Consider the following 16,190-nt stretch of genomic DNA (forward strand, 5'->3'; position numbering starts at 1 on the left):
AACGCGGCGGCCAGAATCCTGACAAACTCCTGCAGAAGAGACCACATCTCTCCCATTCTCAAAAATCTACACTGGCTACCAATACGTTTCAGAATTCTACTCAAGTCCCTCACCATCATTCACAAAACCATCCACAACCAAGCCCCTCTCAACCTTCAATTCCAACTCAGACTACACACCTCATCCAGACCTATCAGAGAAGCCTATAGAGGATCCCCGCACGCCCCCTCAACCAAATCCACACACCATCTAGCATCCAGAGAACGGGCTTTCTCTACAGCGGGACCAACCATATGGAATGCTATTCCCCCCAAACTCAGACAAGAACCCTGCCTGGTGACTTTTAGAAAAAGGCTTAAGACTTGGTTATTTAAACAAGCCTTTCCAGAAACTCACCGAATCAACATAGCAATCATTACTGTACATTCAGCACAATGTAAATAATTGCTCTTCTTACCATTGAGTTACTTATGCTTTGTCTTCCTCTTCCCCCAGTTCCAGCACCCCTGTTTTATTGTAACTTCTGCTTCTCTGCACTTTGTTAATATCTAAGGTTATTTTACCCCCGTTCCATGTAAACTGACATGATATGATTGTATCATGAATGCCGGTATAGAAAAGCACCAAATAAATAAATAAATACATTTAGGACATTTATATTCTGCTGATCTTCCAGTCTCAGTGGATTACAGCAAAACATACATATTCAGCAAATAACACAATCTACTAACAGCAAAATGTTTACTTTAATTGCAAACCGAGACCTGATATCCCTACAGGCCTCTCCCTGCATTAGAACAGATTTTCAGTGTTTAAATGCTGGGCTCACTGAGGCACAGAATTTTGAACAGGTCAGTGCTTTGTGCACTCCTATGCTCTGTACCTTGCTTAGAGCCACAGATCATCTATCTGTGTTCCAAAAGAAAAATGTTAACCTGCTTTACTTCCGCGTGCTCCCAGAGCCACACCCTTTTAAAACTCTTCACAGTGCTCTGTGCACAAGCTTAGCAGCACTGCTTCTGTTTCAAACTGCTTCTAGGGCAAGGATTCACTCCACAAACTTTCTTTTCTTAGGCTGTTCCTCTTCTGGAGACTGAGTTTCTCTCTGTGCCCAGCTTAGGGGCCGATGCTATAAAAAATGCCGAAAGCGGGCACTGAAAAGTAAGCGCCCACTTTCTTAATGTGAGCATGGAGCCCGCAAGGGGGGGGGGCGCCATGCTATACACAAATTAGGGGGTCGCACTAGCAAGGAGGTGCTAGGATCGCTTGCGCAACCTTAGCGCCTCCTTGCTAACGCGACCCCGCGGTTACCGGCGGTCTGCCAGTTATGAACACCGACGCTGATATGCTCGGCGTCAGTCTTCAAAGCGGCTGGCAGAGGGTTTTTAAAAATTTTTTTTTAACTTTTAAAGAAGTACAGAAAAGCAGTTTTTTCTGCTTTTCTGTACTTTTTTCAATGCCCTCAGCTATTACACCGGCTCCAGGCAGGCGTTAATAGCTGAGCGATAAATGTGCATCTGAGACGCACATTTATTTTTTTGCATGCGGAGTGAATGAGTAATAGCCTCATTCACGTGCATTTGCGTGTGATGAGCGCTATCTCATTCACTCCACGTAGGACGTGTATTAAATAGGCACTAATCCCCCTATTGCATTAGGGGGTGGATTAGCGCCTATTTAACCCACGTCCGACTGCGGCTTATACAGTGCGCTCGGCTGAGTGCACCGTATTGCATCGGCCCCTTAGAGAGAACTCCAACTTCTGACACCATATGTAGGATGACCAAGCAACTTTCTTAGGCTGGAGCCAGAAAGCAGATTGACTCCAGACTCTGTTATGCAGTATTTAGTTTATTTAACACTTTCAACCTACAATCAGCATAGTGTCTACCTTCTAGCACTCGCAGATTTAATCAGGACAGAAATGTATATAGGAGCTGCATTCTCCTAATTCCACTGCTTATCTCTAGCAGAATTACTTATAGTTTCAGTTAGGTCAGCAATGTATGCAAGAGCTGCCTTCTCCTGGAGACCTGGGCCAAGTCTTCTGATCTCAACTGGGCTCTGATGTTTATCCCACACACAGAGCTCTCTACCTTTGTAGGGATTTAAGGTGGACCAGGCATCTAGCCTGGTCCTGCACTGTCCAAGGAGGAGTAGTAGACCTACTCCTTCACACACTCATACTAAAGTCAGAAAAAGTTTAAAAACGTCAGAAAAAGTCTACAAAAGTCATAAAAAGTCTAAAAAACTCAGAAAAAGTCAGAAACGTAACTGCAAGCACTCAGGGGCATAGAGTGACTGCAGAAGTTGGTGGTACATCAGAAAATTTGCTGATGCCTTAAAATCGACCTCTAGCTGCCTCCCTAGCCTGACATCATCAACAAAGGTCAGGCTTGAAATGTCTCATTTGATATGCTAATAACATTGAGCTGGCCTTCCATGATGACATCAGTCTGCTTGAGGTAGTTCAGACTGTTAGCAGCCCAGAGCAAGAGCAGAGCTTTACTTTATTGTTAACTGGTGCTGGCCATCGGGAACGGCTCAAGGCAATGTGCTGCCTGAGACGAGGGATGGGATGACACGGCTCTATCCCCTCACCCCTGCTAAGGTACCCAAAAGGAATACACGCTCCAAGAGACAGGATCTCACCAACTCACCATACCAAAAAAAAAAAAAAAAAATTCAAATTCTGGTGTCACCTCAGTAACAGCCACACAAACACATTCTACTGCCAGAAATTTTGTGTAGTAACACAAAACCCTTCAAAAAAGACACTCAGAACCTATTCAGAAGATCTGCCAAACCAAAACAAAGGCCTGGATTTTCTAAGGTCGCAGACCTTAGAGTATCTGGCAGTAACGGAGGGGGCGAAGTGGGGGGCGGGCCTGCGAAAACCGGCAGCGATCGCACCTCCGCGGTGCTATCGCTGCTGGCTTTCGCACCCAATAGCACCATCGTAAAAGGTGGTGCTATTGGGCGCGCTACTGGCAGCGAAAAGGGTTCTTACCTTTCACCGCCAGCGAAGTTTCCGCTGCTTCCGCCCCGATGACGCCCCAACTCCTCCTCTTCCGGGGCTGACTCCGCCCGATCTAGCTATCGCATGCGAAAAGGGACTTTATGAATGCGATATACTATGAAAATGATCCCCTAAGTCACAGGACTTAAACAGCAACTAAACACTGCACATATTACTATAGGCCCTGAACACCAATGCACTTCTACTGGATAAACAGAACAAGCCAGATACTACACGCCAGCAGAATCCCTCACCTCACTCACATACGGGCCGATACAGTAAAAACGCGGGAGAGCGCCCGCTCTCCCAGCGTGTGCACAGGCCACTCTCCTGTGTGCGCGATTCAGTATTTTAATTTATTTTAATTAGGGCCGGCGGTAAAAAGAGGCGCTAGGGACACTAGCACGTCCCTAGCGCCTCTTTTTTGACGGAAGCGGTGGCTGTCAGCGGGTTTGAAAGCTGACGCCCAATTTTGCCGGCATTGGTTCTAGAGCCCGCTGACAGCCACAGGTTCGGAAACCGGACGCCGGCAAAATTGAGTGTCCGGTTTTCGACCCGCGAGCCGCGGGCCTATTTCAATTTTTTTTTTCAATTTTTTTTACTTTTTTTAACTTTCAGGACCTCCGACTTAATATCGCCATGATATTAAGTCGGAGGGTGCACAGAAAAGCAGTTTTTACTGCTTTTCGGTGCACTTTCCCGGTGCCCGGAGAAATTAGCGCCTACCTTTGGGTAGGCGCTAATTTCTGAAAGTAAAATGTGCGGCTTGGCTGCACATTTTACTTTCTGTATTGCGTGGGAATAACTAATAGGGCCATCAACATGCATTTGCATGTTGAGGGCGCTATTAGGTTCGGGGGCGTTGGACATGCGTTTTGGACGCGCTATTACCCCTTACTGAATAAGGGGTAAAGCTAGCGCTCCAAAATGTGCATCCAATCGTGGGGTAACAGTGCGCTCCGGCGGAGCGCACTGTACTGTATCGGCCCGATACACTGAACACAAACTGACCCTTCATGAATATAAAATAAGGGGCTACAAATTAAGAACAGAAAAAATGAAGATAAAAAATGGAAACCCTGAAAAGCCCAACTCTGCATGCAGTGGTCAACAATAGAGAAAAAGAAACAGAAATGCATTTTCTCCTGAACATTCCCAAAAACTGAAAATAAAATATTTTCTACCTTTGTTGCCTGGGCATTTCTTTTCTCCTCCTGTCTTCTTTGCTTCCTTCCCTACATCTGTCTCACATTGATCCTTCCCGTTCATCTTTTTCTCCATTTCTCTCTTCTTTTCCTTTCTATCCATTCATAATTAAGAAACCCTTTTTTGTAGAATTGAGACTCCTAGGACACATATGTAGTTTATATCTTCAAGGGTTGCTCTGGATAGCAATTTCATCCCATACGTGCCTCTCAATCCCTGGGGGAGAGATTATTTTAATGGGAGGAAGCTCTTGCTTATGGCCCAGATGATGTTAAAAGGTTGCCAGTGTGTGAATACTGTATTGATGCTTTCCATGAGATGAGAGGCTATAATAACTCAGAAAGGGCCAGGTCTGGGTGTTAAATAAAAATGTACTGATTAATACTCATAAATTAAAGACCATCCATCCATAATATTGAAGTTACATCTGAATGTTGGTACATGAATGGTTCTAGGTAAGTAGATGTCCTTTTTCCAGACATCTGGATAGCCCCATGGTGATTTTAATGCATGCAGTATATCCTGCCGCTGTGAGGAAATCCTAGTGGAGGGGTCTCCAACTTTATTGCAACAATCCTACTTTTAGATATCTTTTTCCTCTGACACCAAACCCGTCCTGATCCCTTGGTGTGTGTGTGTGTGTGTGTGTGTGTGTGAAGATCTGGTTGGGGTCTCCTGCTCTTATTCTTCCTTCCTTCCTTAGTGATTTTTCATTCTTTATTCACTGTTATTTCTGGCGGACGTTTCTTGGAGAAAAGTCAGTGGGGTCAGGCAAGTTCTCAGCCCTGCAATCCCAGTTGGGAAGGGGGATCCAAAACTTCTTACTCTGTTCAAGTCCAAAAAATACTGGATTACATCTTCTGCCTTCATTGTCTCTCGCAGCAGGATCCATCACTGGTGCTTGCCCACCCAGGGTTTAGAGTAGGCTCACTAGAGATGTGAATCGTTTTCCATATCGTCTTAACGATAGAAATCGTGTGGCAGGGCAAGAAAATCGTGTTAGGCACGATTTTTTAGTTAAAAAATCGTTAAAAATCGTTTTTTCCGATTAGTGCGCACTAACGGGAGTTAGTGCGCACTAACTGAAAATGATACAATTTGACACTTTTCAGGTCAGTTAAGGTCAGTTTAGGAATGAATATGTATTCCTATTGGCTGCCCTCTTATTTATTCATGTTACCAAGCTTCCCACTGACAGTATATGGGGGATGGGAAATGGAAACAGTTGGTAGCTTGACAAAACAAGTAATGTGATCAGTTAATGTGACTAGAACTTGTGCCCTAACCCTGATACCAGGGGTATTGTGATCTTCCTGCACACAGTGCCCTATCCCTATTAATACCAGGAGTGTTGTGATCTTCCTGCACACAGTGCCCTAACCCTGGCACCAGGGGTGTTGTGATCTTCCTGCACACAGTGCCCTATCCCTATTAATACCAGGAGTGTTGTGATCTTCCTGCACACAGTGCCCTATCCCTATTAATACCAGGAGTGTTGTGATCTTCCTGCACACAGTGCCCTATCCCTATTAATACCAGGAGTGTTGTGATCTTCCTGCACACAGTGCCCTAACCCTGGCACCAGGGGTGTTGTGATCTTCCTGCACACAGTGCCCTATCCCTATTAATACCAGGAGTGTTGTGATCTTCCTGCACACAGTGCCCTATCCCTATTAATACCAGGAGTGTTGTGATCTTCCTGCACACAGTGCCCTATCCCTATTAATACCAGGAGTGTTGTGATCTTCCTGCACACAGTGCCCTAACCCTGGCACCAGGGGTGTTGTGATCTTCCTGCACACAGTGCCCTATCCCTATTAATACCAGGAGTGTTGTGATCTTCCTGCACACAGTGCCCTATCCCTATTAATACCAGGAGTGTTGTGATCTTCCTGCACACAGTGCCCTAACCCTGGCACCAGGGGTGTTGTGATCTTCCTGCACACAGTGCCCCATCCCTATTAATACCAGGATTGTTGTGATCTTCCTGCACACAGTGCCCTAACCCTGGCACCAGGGGTGTTGTGATCTTCCTGCACACAGTGCCCTATCCCTATTAATACCAGGAGTGTTGTGATCTTCCTGCACACAGTGCCCTAACCCTGGCACCAGGGGTGTTGTGATCTTCCTGCACACAGTGCCCTATCCCTATTAATACCAGGAGTATTGTGATCTTCCTGCACACAGTGCCCTAACCCTGGCACCAGGGGTGTTGTGATCTTCCTGCACACAGTGCCCTATCCCTGGCACCAGGGGTGTTGTGATCTTCATGTACACAGTGCCCTATCCCTATTAATACCAGGAGTGTTGTGATCTTCCTGCACACAGTGCCCTATCCCTATTACCAGGGGTGTTGTGATCTTCCTGCACACAGTGCCCTATTCCTGATACCGGGGGTGTTGGGATCTTCTTGCACACATCCCGATATCAGGGATAGGGCACTGCATGCAGGAAGATCACAACACTCCTGGTATCAGGAATAGGGCACTGTGTGCAGGAAGATCACAACACCCCTGGTATTAGGGATAGGGCACTGCGTGCAGGAAGATCACAACACTCCTGGTATTAATAGGGATAGGGCACTGCATGCAGGAAGATCACAACACCCCTGGTTTCAGGGATAGGCACTGTGTGCAGGAAGATCACAATACCCCGGAGGAGTGAGGGTCAGGCAGCTCCCCCCTGTCTGTGAAGCCAGCCTCTCACTAGTAATGCAGGGAGGGAGCTGTCTCAGACTTCACCATCCTCCCCCCCCCCCTCACCCACACACCATTCACTAGCTGGGACATGGGGGAAGTCAGGAGTGAGGGTCAGGTAGCTCCCCCCTGTCTGTGAAGCCAGCCTCTCACTAGTAATGCAGGGAGGGAGCTGTCTCAGACTTCACCATCCTCTCCCCCCCCCCCCCCCTCACCCACACACCATTCACTAGCTGGGACATGGGGAAAGTCAGGAGTGAGGGTCAGGCAGCTCCCCCCTGTCTGTGAAGCCAGCCTCTCACTAGTAATGCAGGGAGGGAGCTGTCTCAGACTTCACCATCCTCCCCCCCCCCCCCTCACCCACACACCATTCACTAGCCTGGACATGGGGGAAGTCAGGAGTGAGGGTCAGGCAGCGCCCCCCTGTCTGTGAAGCCAGCCTCTCACTAGTAATGCAGGGAGGGAGCTGTCTCAGACTTCACCATCCTCCCCCCCCCCCCCCCACCCACACACCATTCACTAGCCTGGACATGGGGGAAGTCAGGAGTGAGGGTCAGGCAGCGCCCCCCTGTCTGTGAAGCCAGCCTCTCACTAGTAATGCAGGGAGGGAGCTGTCTCAGACTTCACCATCCTCTCCCCCCCCCCTCACCCACACACCATTCACTAGCTGGGACATGGGGAAAGTCAGGAGTGAGGGTCAGGCAGCTCCCCCCTGTCTGTGAAGCCAGCCTCTCACTAGTAATGCAGGGAGGGAGCTGTCTCAGACTTCACCATCCTCTCCCCCCCCTCACCCACACACCATTCACTAGCTGGGACATGGGGAAAGTCAGGAGTGAGGGTCAGGCAGCTCCCCCCTGTCTGTGAAGCCAACCTCTCACTAGTAATGCAGGGAGGGAGCTGTCTCAGACTTCACCATCCTCCCCCCCCCTCACCCACACACCATTCACTAGCTGGGACATGGGGGAAGTCAGGAGTGAGGGTCAGGCAGCTCCCCCCTGTCTGTGAAGCCAGCCTCTCACTAGTAATGCAGGGAGGGAGCTGTCTCAGACTTCACCATCCTCTCCCCCCCCTCACCCACACACCATTCACTAGCTGGGACATGGGGAAAGTCAGGAGTGAGGGTCAGGCAGCTCCCCCCTGTTTGTGAAGCCAGCCTCTCACTAGTAATGCAGGGAGGGAGCTGTCTCAGACTGGTATCAGGGATAGGGCACTGAGTGCAGGAAGATCACAACACCCCTGGTATCAGGAATAGGGCACAGTTTCTAGTCATATTGACTGATCACATTACTTTTTTTGTCAACTACCAACAGTTTTCATTTCCCATCCCCCCAACCATCACTTCAGTTGGAACCTTGGTAACATCAATAGGATAAGAGGGCAGCCAGCCAATAGGAATACATATTCATTCCTAACTGACCTTTACTGACCTGGATAGTGTCAATAATTTGTATCATTTTCTGTTAGTGTTCCTGAGTTTCCATTTCCATTTCCCATCCCCCCAACCATCATCTCAGTGGGAACCTGGTTAACATCAATAGATAAGAGGGCAGCCAGCCAATAGGAACACATATTCATTCCTAACTGACCTTTACTGACCTGGAAAGTGTCAATTTGTATCATTTTCAGTTATTGCGCACTAACTCGAGTTAGTGCGCACCAGCTCGAGTTAGTGCGCACTAACTCGGAGTTAGTGCGCACTAACTCCTGTTAGTGCGCACTAACACGATTTAACGATTTTTAACGATAAATCGTTAGAATTTCTATTGTATCGTGTTCTATAACGATTTAAGACGATATTACAATTATCGGACGATAATTTTAATAGTTAAAAAACGATTCACATCCCTAAGGCTCACAGGTCTTTGGTCCCCTGGTGAGAGCCCATTTGCCCCTAAAGGGTATGAGCTTACAAATCTATCTCTCTGAAAATTAGAAGAAGGACTGTCTGGCAGGGAGTGTGTTATGGTTATTGATGTTTGGGTGGATCCTTGGACACTGTGGCAGCTGACCACGCCCATGGGGGGGCCAGTCCCGTGAGGGACCACAGTGTCAGGCTAGAATCTGGACACACAAACACAGATTTGAATCTTTATTTAAACAGTCTTGGAAACCACCAGAGGTGGCAGTAGTGAGTAGTAGATGTTGTGCCCGGCTGGGCAAGAATCCCACAGGATATTGAGCTTGATTGACCTTTGGTCTAATCCAGTATGGCAAATCTAAATGCTCTTATGTACTTATGCTACTTGTTAGCTCCATGAAGTAAAAATAACTGATCCACCCCACTCATGATTTTATAAACCTCTATCCAAGGCTGTTCCTAGGAGTACTGGAGGACCCATGGCAAATTGTCCTGAGTGGGCCTTGTGCTCAGAGGTTGGAGAATGTGGAAGGGGGAAATAGGTTCTCTATGGAAATTTGGGGTCCTCTTCACATCTGAGGTCTGAGGCTCCTCCTAAATTGATGTAAGGGGCTGTTGCACTGTTTCGTCACTTTCTCCCCTAGTATAGCTCTGCCTCCTCTTCTCATCTCTCATTCACCACTCTGCTTTCCTCTTCTGAATCCTAGAATCTCCATCTTAAAGGCTGCCCTTCCAGGCTCACCTCCCTCTCCCCCTCCTTGGTCAGCAGGAGAATGGGGCTGGTGTTCTGACACTTCTAGCTGGTCCTGCTGGTGCTAGCTTCTCTCTCTCCCATGCCAGTCATATTAAATCTTTGGTGCAGAAGGGAGAGGAGCTAGTGACAACAGAAATGGGTTAGAAGCACCGGACCCGCTGATTTGCCCTCCTGTTGACTGGACTAAGGAGGGGGATAATTCCAACTTTCACCTCTTTGGATCTAGTTGTGAAGAGAAAAGTGTTTCCTTGGCTCTATACACATTGAATTAGATGGGGGCAGTGGCAACCTGCGTACTGTTAGCCCGGGTTTGGCCGCGCGTTTTCGACGCGCTAGCTTTACCCCGTATTCAGTAAGGGGTAATATCTCGTCAAAAACACGCAGCCAACCCCCCTCCCCCCTGAAACTAATAGCGCCCGCAACATGCAAATGCATGTTGATGGCCCTATTAGTTATTCCCGCGCAATCCAGAAAGCAAAATGTGCAGCGAAGCCGCACATTTACTTTTAAAAATTAACGCCTGCCCAAAGGCTGACATTAATTTCTGCTGGTGCAGGGGAAGGGTACACCCTCCGACTTAATATCATAGTGATATTAAGTAGGAGGCCCCAAAAATAAAAAAAAATCAAACATTTAAAAAAATAATAATTTTAAATCGGCCCGCGGCCCGCGGCTTGAAGACGGACGCTCAATTATGCTGGCGTCCATTTTCCGAACCCGTGGCTGTCAGCGGGTTTGAGAACCGATGCCGGCAAAATTGAGTGTTGGCTGTCAAACCCGCTGACAGCCGCCACTCCTGTCAAAAAGGAGGCACTAGGGACGCACTAGTGTCCCTAGCGCCTCTTTTTACCGCAGGCCCTAATTTGCATAAGCCACCCTCCTGAATTGCGCGCCCAGGAGAGTGGCCTGTGTGCGCGCCGGGAGAGCGGGCGCTCACCGGCTCTCCCGCGCGCTTTTCTGTATCGGCCTGTTTGTTAACAAGTTTGGAAAAGGGCTGTACTGTTTAGCCTGCCCAGAGAACAGCATTACATAGCTAGCACAGGAGGAAGCCAAAGAAATCCTGGGAGACCATTAACGTATTTGGGTACTTGCCAGGTACTTGTAGCTTGAATTGGCCACTGTTGGAAAAAGATGCTGGGCTTGATGACCCAGTATGGCATTTTCTTATATTCTTATGTTCTTATAAGAGGCGCAATTTGGATGGTTCTATCTGTGTGTGAGGGGTGGGTATGGACAAGAGTTGCAGCCAGAAGCCAGGAAGAAAGGAGTGCATCTGGCAGCCCTGCAATCAATTCTTCTCCTGAAGAACTAATTATCAAGACAGAGAAACAGAAGCCTGTGCTCTGAGGAAATAGAAAGACAGTCAGCTGTTTTTGCTTCATAACTGAGCTACATGTAAAATCCTAACAAGGGACAGAGGAACCAGGAGCTGAGAGACTGAGGAAATGAGAGACTTTCTTTCTGGAGATATCCAGGCCCAGGAGTACTTGGCTGGATCACCCTTCTAAGTGACTGAGTTAAGTAATCTAAACTTTGCATAGAGAGTATCTTAGCAGAGGAGGAGAAGGTTTATTTCTATGCCTTTTGTTATAAATTCAGTATCTCATCTTAACTGCTTCAGCCTTTCAGCTGAAGTTAATCATAAAGCCTTGCTGGCAGATCCAGCCGCACGAGATAAGCTGGGACAGAGAACTTGATGGACCGTGGTTTTTCTGTAAGATACTGAAACCAGGCCAGCTTTCTGTTTAGTACCAAGTAAAACATTTGGGGAAGCTCCCCAGACCTTTCATACACTACAGTGCTCATTTATTTGGTTTGTCATCTAGCCAGCTCCACCATCAAGAGGGACCTCTTCATTTTCTTGCTTGTTTTTTCTTTCACACAATTTTGTGTTTGGGACTGGATGCATCCTTTACAATCTGGTGACATTGAAGTGGATCTATTCCCTCCCCCCCCCCCCCACCTTTTTTTGAGTAAAGACAATTTTTGAAAGAGTAGTGTACCTCACTGCTTTTCCCCTTAACCTTTCTCTATTAGCATTCCTTATAGGTTTTTTTTTACTACTTATTTATGTAATGGTATTTACAGATAGATACTATAGCCCAAAGTGATGAACAAAACAGCAAACTGAGCAAAATACAAAATTCACATATTTAAAACATTATCATTATAAAAAGGAGAGCAATACATATTCGATTCCAGACCCCAATTAATTCATCCTCCCCCCCCACAGCCAGCAAGTCTAATTGTCAAAAATTGATAGGGTACTCTGCAATTGGCATGGAATTTCAAGCCCAAAATCTGTAAAACAACAGAATCTAATTGTCAACAGTATGAGTATGTTGGCTGCCCTGGCTTACAAGCCATACCCCAGTGTTATTTTTGTATTGCCTGATTTAAAATAAGAAAACTGAAAATTTATATTATACTTCACTACTGTACTTTTCCCATTTAATGTTCTGGTTGGATTTACTTCTACTTACATACTACTAGTAATAGAGTTAATTACTGTTTTATTCTGGTGTGATGATTGTATCTGGTCTGTGGTGCCACAAGTGAGAGGTTGTTTGGGAAGGGCACAGAATTGTGGTATCAGGCTGACAGGGACCCTGTCTCATCCCCCACTCAGGCTGTGAACCCGTAGATAAAATATATTAGAAAATATAATTTCTCATGTGGTACTCCCCACCCCAAGCATAGGGGTAATTCACATTCCGAACCAAAGGAGGGGGGTTGTACACAAGGGAGCTCTTCCATCTGCTTCATCATTTTTGTTGCCCTTCTCTGTGCCTTTTCAAGTTCTGCTATATCTTTTTGAGATAGAGTGACCAGAACTGCATAATATTCAAGGTGTGGTCAAACCTTGGTTCAAAGGCAAAACACGTGAAGAAGTTACTAACAGTACAATTCCCAAAGATTTGGATACAAAATGAAAATCCAAGGAAATCAAAAAATATATTTAGAAAAGCTCTTATTATACATCAAATATACATTTTAAAGTGCATTTTAAAGAGAGTCCCAAAAAAGAATTAGCAATAAAAATGAGTCAGTTAAGACTAACTAATTACCCTCAAACTACAGACACAAACACCAATTTAAAACATATACCAATATCCAGTATTTCCCACAATACAAAAATATAGTCTTGGAATCTGTACACTCTGATATACTTTGGGGTGGATTTTAAAAGGGTTACGCGTGTATATTACACACGTAACCACGAATCCCCGCTCCTGCGTGTGCCGAGCCTATTTTGCATAGCCCCGGCGACGCGCGCAAGCCCCGGGACGTGCGTATGTCCCAGGACTTGAAAAAAGGGGCAGGGAGAGGGCGGGATGGGGGCAGGACCGAGGCCTCCGGCACAGCGGCCGTGCTGGGGAATCGCGCGCCGGCACTCGGCTGGCGTGCGCAACCTACACCTGCCCGGAGGTAGGCGCAACTTATTTAACAAAGGTCAGGGGGGGTTTAGATAGGGCTGGGGGGGCGGGTTAGCTAGGGGAAGGGGGGAAATGCGGGGGGGAGTGGCAGAAGGAAAGTTCCCTCCGAGGCCGCTCCGATTTCGGAGCGGCCTCGGAGGGAACGGTGAAAGCCATCGGGGCTCTCCTAGGGCTCGGCACGCTCAAGTTGCACAAGTGTGCACCCCTTGCGCGCACCGACCCCAGATTTTATAACATGCGCAGAGCTGCGCGCGCATGTTATAAAATCAGGTGTAGATTTGTGCGCGCCGGGTTGTGCGCACAAATCTATGCCCGCGCGTAGCTACTAAAATCTGGCCCTTTGTATTTGGAAATATATTTGAGAATTTATAAACTCTGTATTTTTGTATTGTGGGAAATACCAGCTATTGGTATATGTTTTAATTGGTGTTTGTAGATGGGTTTGAATGAATGGTATGATTGGTATGTATGTAACACATTTTTAACAATATGGTTTGCAGCTCAATAGTCTCTACTGTAGTTTGAGGGTAATTAGTTAGTCTTAATTGACTCATTTAATTGCTAATTCTTTTTGGGAACACTCTTTAAAATGTATATTTGATGTACAATAAAAGTTTTTCTAAATATATTTTTTTTATTCCCTTTGATTTTCATTTTCTAACCTTGGATCAATACAGAGACATTATGATATTCTCAGTTTTATTCTCCATTCCTTTCAGAATAATTCCTATTTCAATTAGCTTTTTTTTGACTGCTGTCATACACTGAGTTGAGGATTTCATCCATAGTGACTCTTTTTCCTTCTCCTAATACACAACTCAGCATTGTATACCTGCAGTTGGAATTATTTTTCCCTATGTTAATCATTTTGCATTTGTCCAAGTTGAATTTCATCTGCCATTTAGCTATCAAGTGACCCACTGAGGCAAGGTGTTGCGCTTGGGATTGGACCTTTGTCCTGAGGCAGTGGAGAGCTGCCTCATGGTTGGGACCAGGAAGCAACTGCCCCCAGGGGGCGGAGCACTGGAGGAGACAGAGGCTAGGATGAGCTTCACCACTGGAAGCCTGAGGTGCCCCCGGGAGGAGCCCGTAGGGATCCGGGTCGCTTGGACTTAGGTGGGCCTCGCAGGGTCTCCTGGGAAAGTGGAAGTCCGGCGTGCCCACGGGCAGAAGGACAAGGACAGAAGAGCAAGACAGGAACAAGCAACAAACGCAGTGACAATCTAGCACAAATGCCAACCCAATTGCCAAGGCAAGGAAGTTCAAGCAATGACTTCCTTATAACGGGGAATCAATCAGGGTGTGCCGCGGAGCTAGGACCCGCCCTTGGCCCTACAAGAGGCCGGGCGGTCTGCGCGCTCGTAGGAGCATGGCCGACACAGCCGAGGACGCCGAGCTCCAGTGAGAGGCCTGGTGCTCATTGGAAGGCCTGGCGACCGCCGCCACTGGACACCGGGGTCTGCAAGCACTAGCAGCAGCCACTAGGGAGGCTGACCCAGGCCCTGCCGTGGAACCATGAAGGTGAGCAGGCCAGTGTGCAGGTCGGGCACGGACGGGATGCGTAACACAAGGTCCTTCTGTAGTTCCTCATAGTCCACGCGTTTTAACAACTTTACTAATCCCTAGGTAAAGTACATTGTACATCCCATTAGTTACCTAGGAATAATCTAATCTGCTAGAAAAATATTTTAAACATAATAATTCATTATTATTTTAATATTTAGTTGAAATGAATTCCTTCCTGGCCATTTTGGCTGAGATTTAGATCCGATGTAATATGGAGGGAATAATACTGAGGGTGAGAGGAGTTGCTTGATCATTTGACAACCAACCAAAACAGGAGGATCAAACCTCCCCACAGTATCCCCCCACCAAATAAAACATAAATAAATAAAATTGTTGGACTATTACATCTGTGATTATCATACATACTTTTCAGAACTGCTAGATGATATTAATGCTGCCTTTTCTTTTGCTTATCTGACAAGGCTCTAAGTTGAAATTTTAGCTGCTTTTAATGAAACATTCTCATGCATTGTAGAGCTTATATATGCATTTGTTAATGAGCGGCGCTGTATAACAGATTTTCCTCTTCTCTGTCAGGTAAATGGAAGAACCGGAGGCTAATTTATTGCAATCACGCAAAGTATATAGAATAGAGCAAATGGTAGCAAGATGGCTTCGTCGATCAAGAGACAGTTCATACCGGTAAGACTGGTAATTATTTTTAAGTAAACTATGCAAATACTGTTATTTTTAAATGTATCTGTAATTAACTACTTATTATAAATGACATATAGTGATTTAAAATTTAATTTCTCTGAAGGTAAAAAAATCCAAACTTTATTCATAGTTTATACAAATACTACAGATACATATGGCACTATTTTGAAATAATGCATCACACAGAATGATAGCGTAGAGAAAGTCTATCGGTCCTTTAAATGAGAACTAAATAAATTTGTAAAAAATGATTTTATTGTTGTAAAAAGCTCCTAATGTTCAAAGTAGTAAGGTTCATATAGCATTCAAGTCCCCGACACGGTCCCGTGTTTCGCCTGAAGGCTGCATCAGGAGGGATAAATCAAATCTATATTTGGAAACTTAGAAATGGAGACAGGAAGATTAGGAGCTCCATTTCTAAGTTTCCGGATGTAGATTTGATTTGTCCCTCTCAAAGCAGCCTTCTGACAAAACATGGGGCCTTGTCTGGGGACTCGAATGCTATATGAACCTTACTACTTTGAACATTAGGAGCTTCTTGCAACAATAAAAGAATTTTGTTACAAATTTATTTAATTCTCATTTAAATGACCGATAGACTTTTTCTACACTATCATTCTGTGTGATGTGAGACTTTTCTACCGTATGAGTTGCACTCCATCCATACCTGGTTACTAGTTTGAAATAATACAAAATGCTTAAAGAATCTCTAGTTAGATTGTACTTGGTTTATTTAGATCAGTTATTTTTAACTGGTGTTGAAAGAAAGGATATAGCTTTCTGTTAAATTACCTTTTCTCCTTCTAGAGTTTCTCATACCAAGAATACAATTGATTAGGATTCCTATGACTCATAATACCTGTAAAGGAATTAGAAGATATTTGCAGATTCTATTTAACTCATAATGCCTGTGGCAGAATCAAAAAAGATTTGAATAATAGGATTCCAGTTAAATCACAATACCTGGGAAAAGAATGCATAAAATAATTACAGTATA

General features: G+C 45.7%; 1 protein-coding gene across 3 annotated transcripts in view; it reads left to right on the top strand.

Moving 5' to 3' along the window:
- FRMPD1 (FERM and PDZ domain containing 1) overlaps nucleotides 1–16,190 on the top strand; it is a 504,405-nt gene that overhangs the window by 112,433 nt on the left and 375,782 nt on the right. For all 3 annotated transcript variants that reach the window (XM_029603113.1, XM_029603121.1, XM_029603130.1), the window contains one exon: nucleotides 15,074–15,178. In XM_029603113.1, the coding sequence (XP_029458973.1) occupies nucleotides 15,078–15,178 (101 nt within the window). In that variant the 5' untranslated portion in view covers nucleotides 15,074–15,077. Of the gene's footprint in view, nucleotides 1–15,073; nucleotides 15,179–16,190 lie in introns of those variants that run through there.

Source organism: Rhinatrema bivittatum, chromosome 1, assembly GCF_901001135.1.
Source record: "Rhinatrema bivittatum chromosome 1, aRhiBiv1.1, whole genome shotgun sequence".
Lineage (NCBI taxonomy): Eukaryota > Metazoa > Chordata > Amphibia > Gymnophiona > Rhinatrematidae > Rhinatrema > Rhinatrema bivittatum.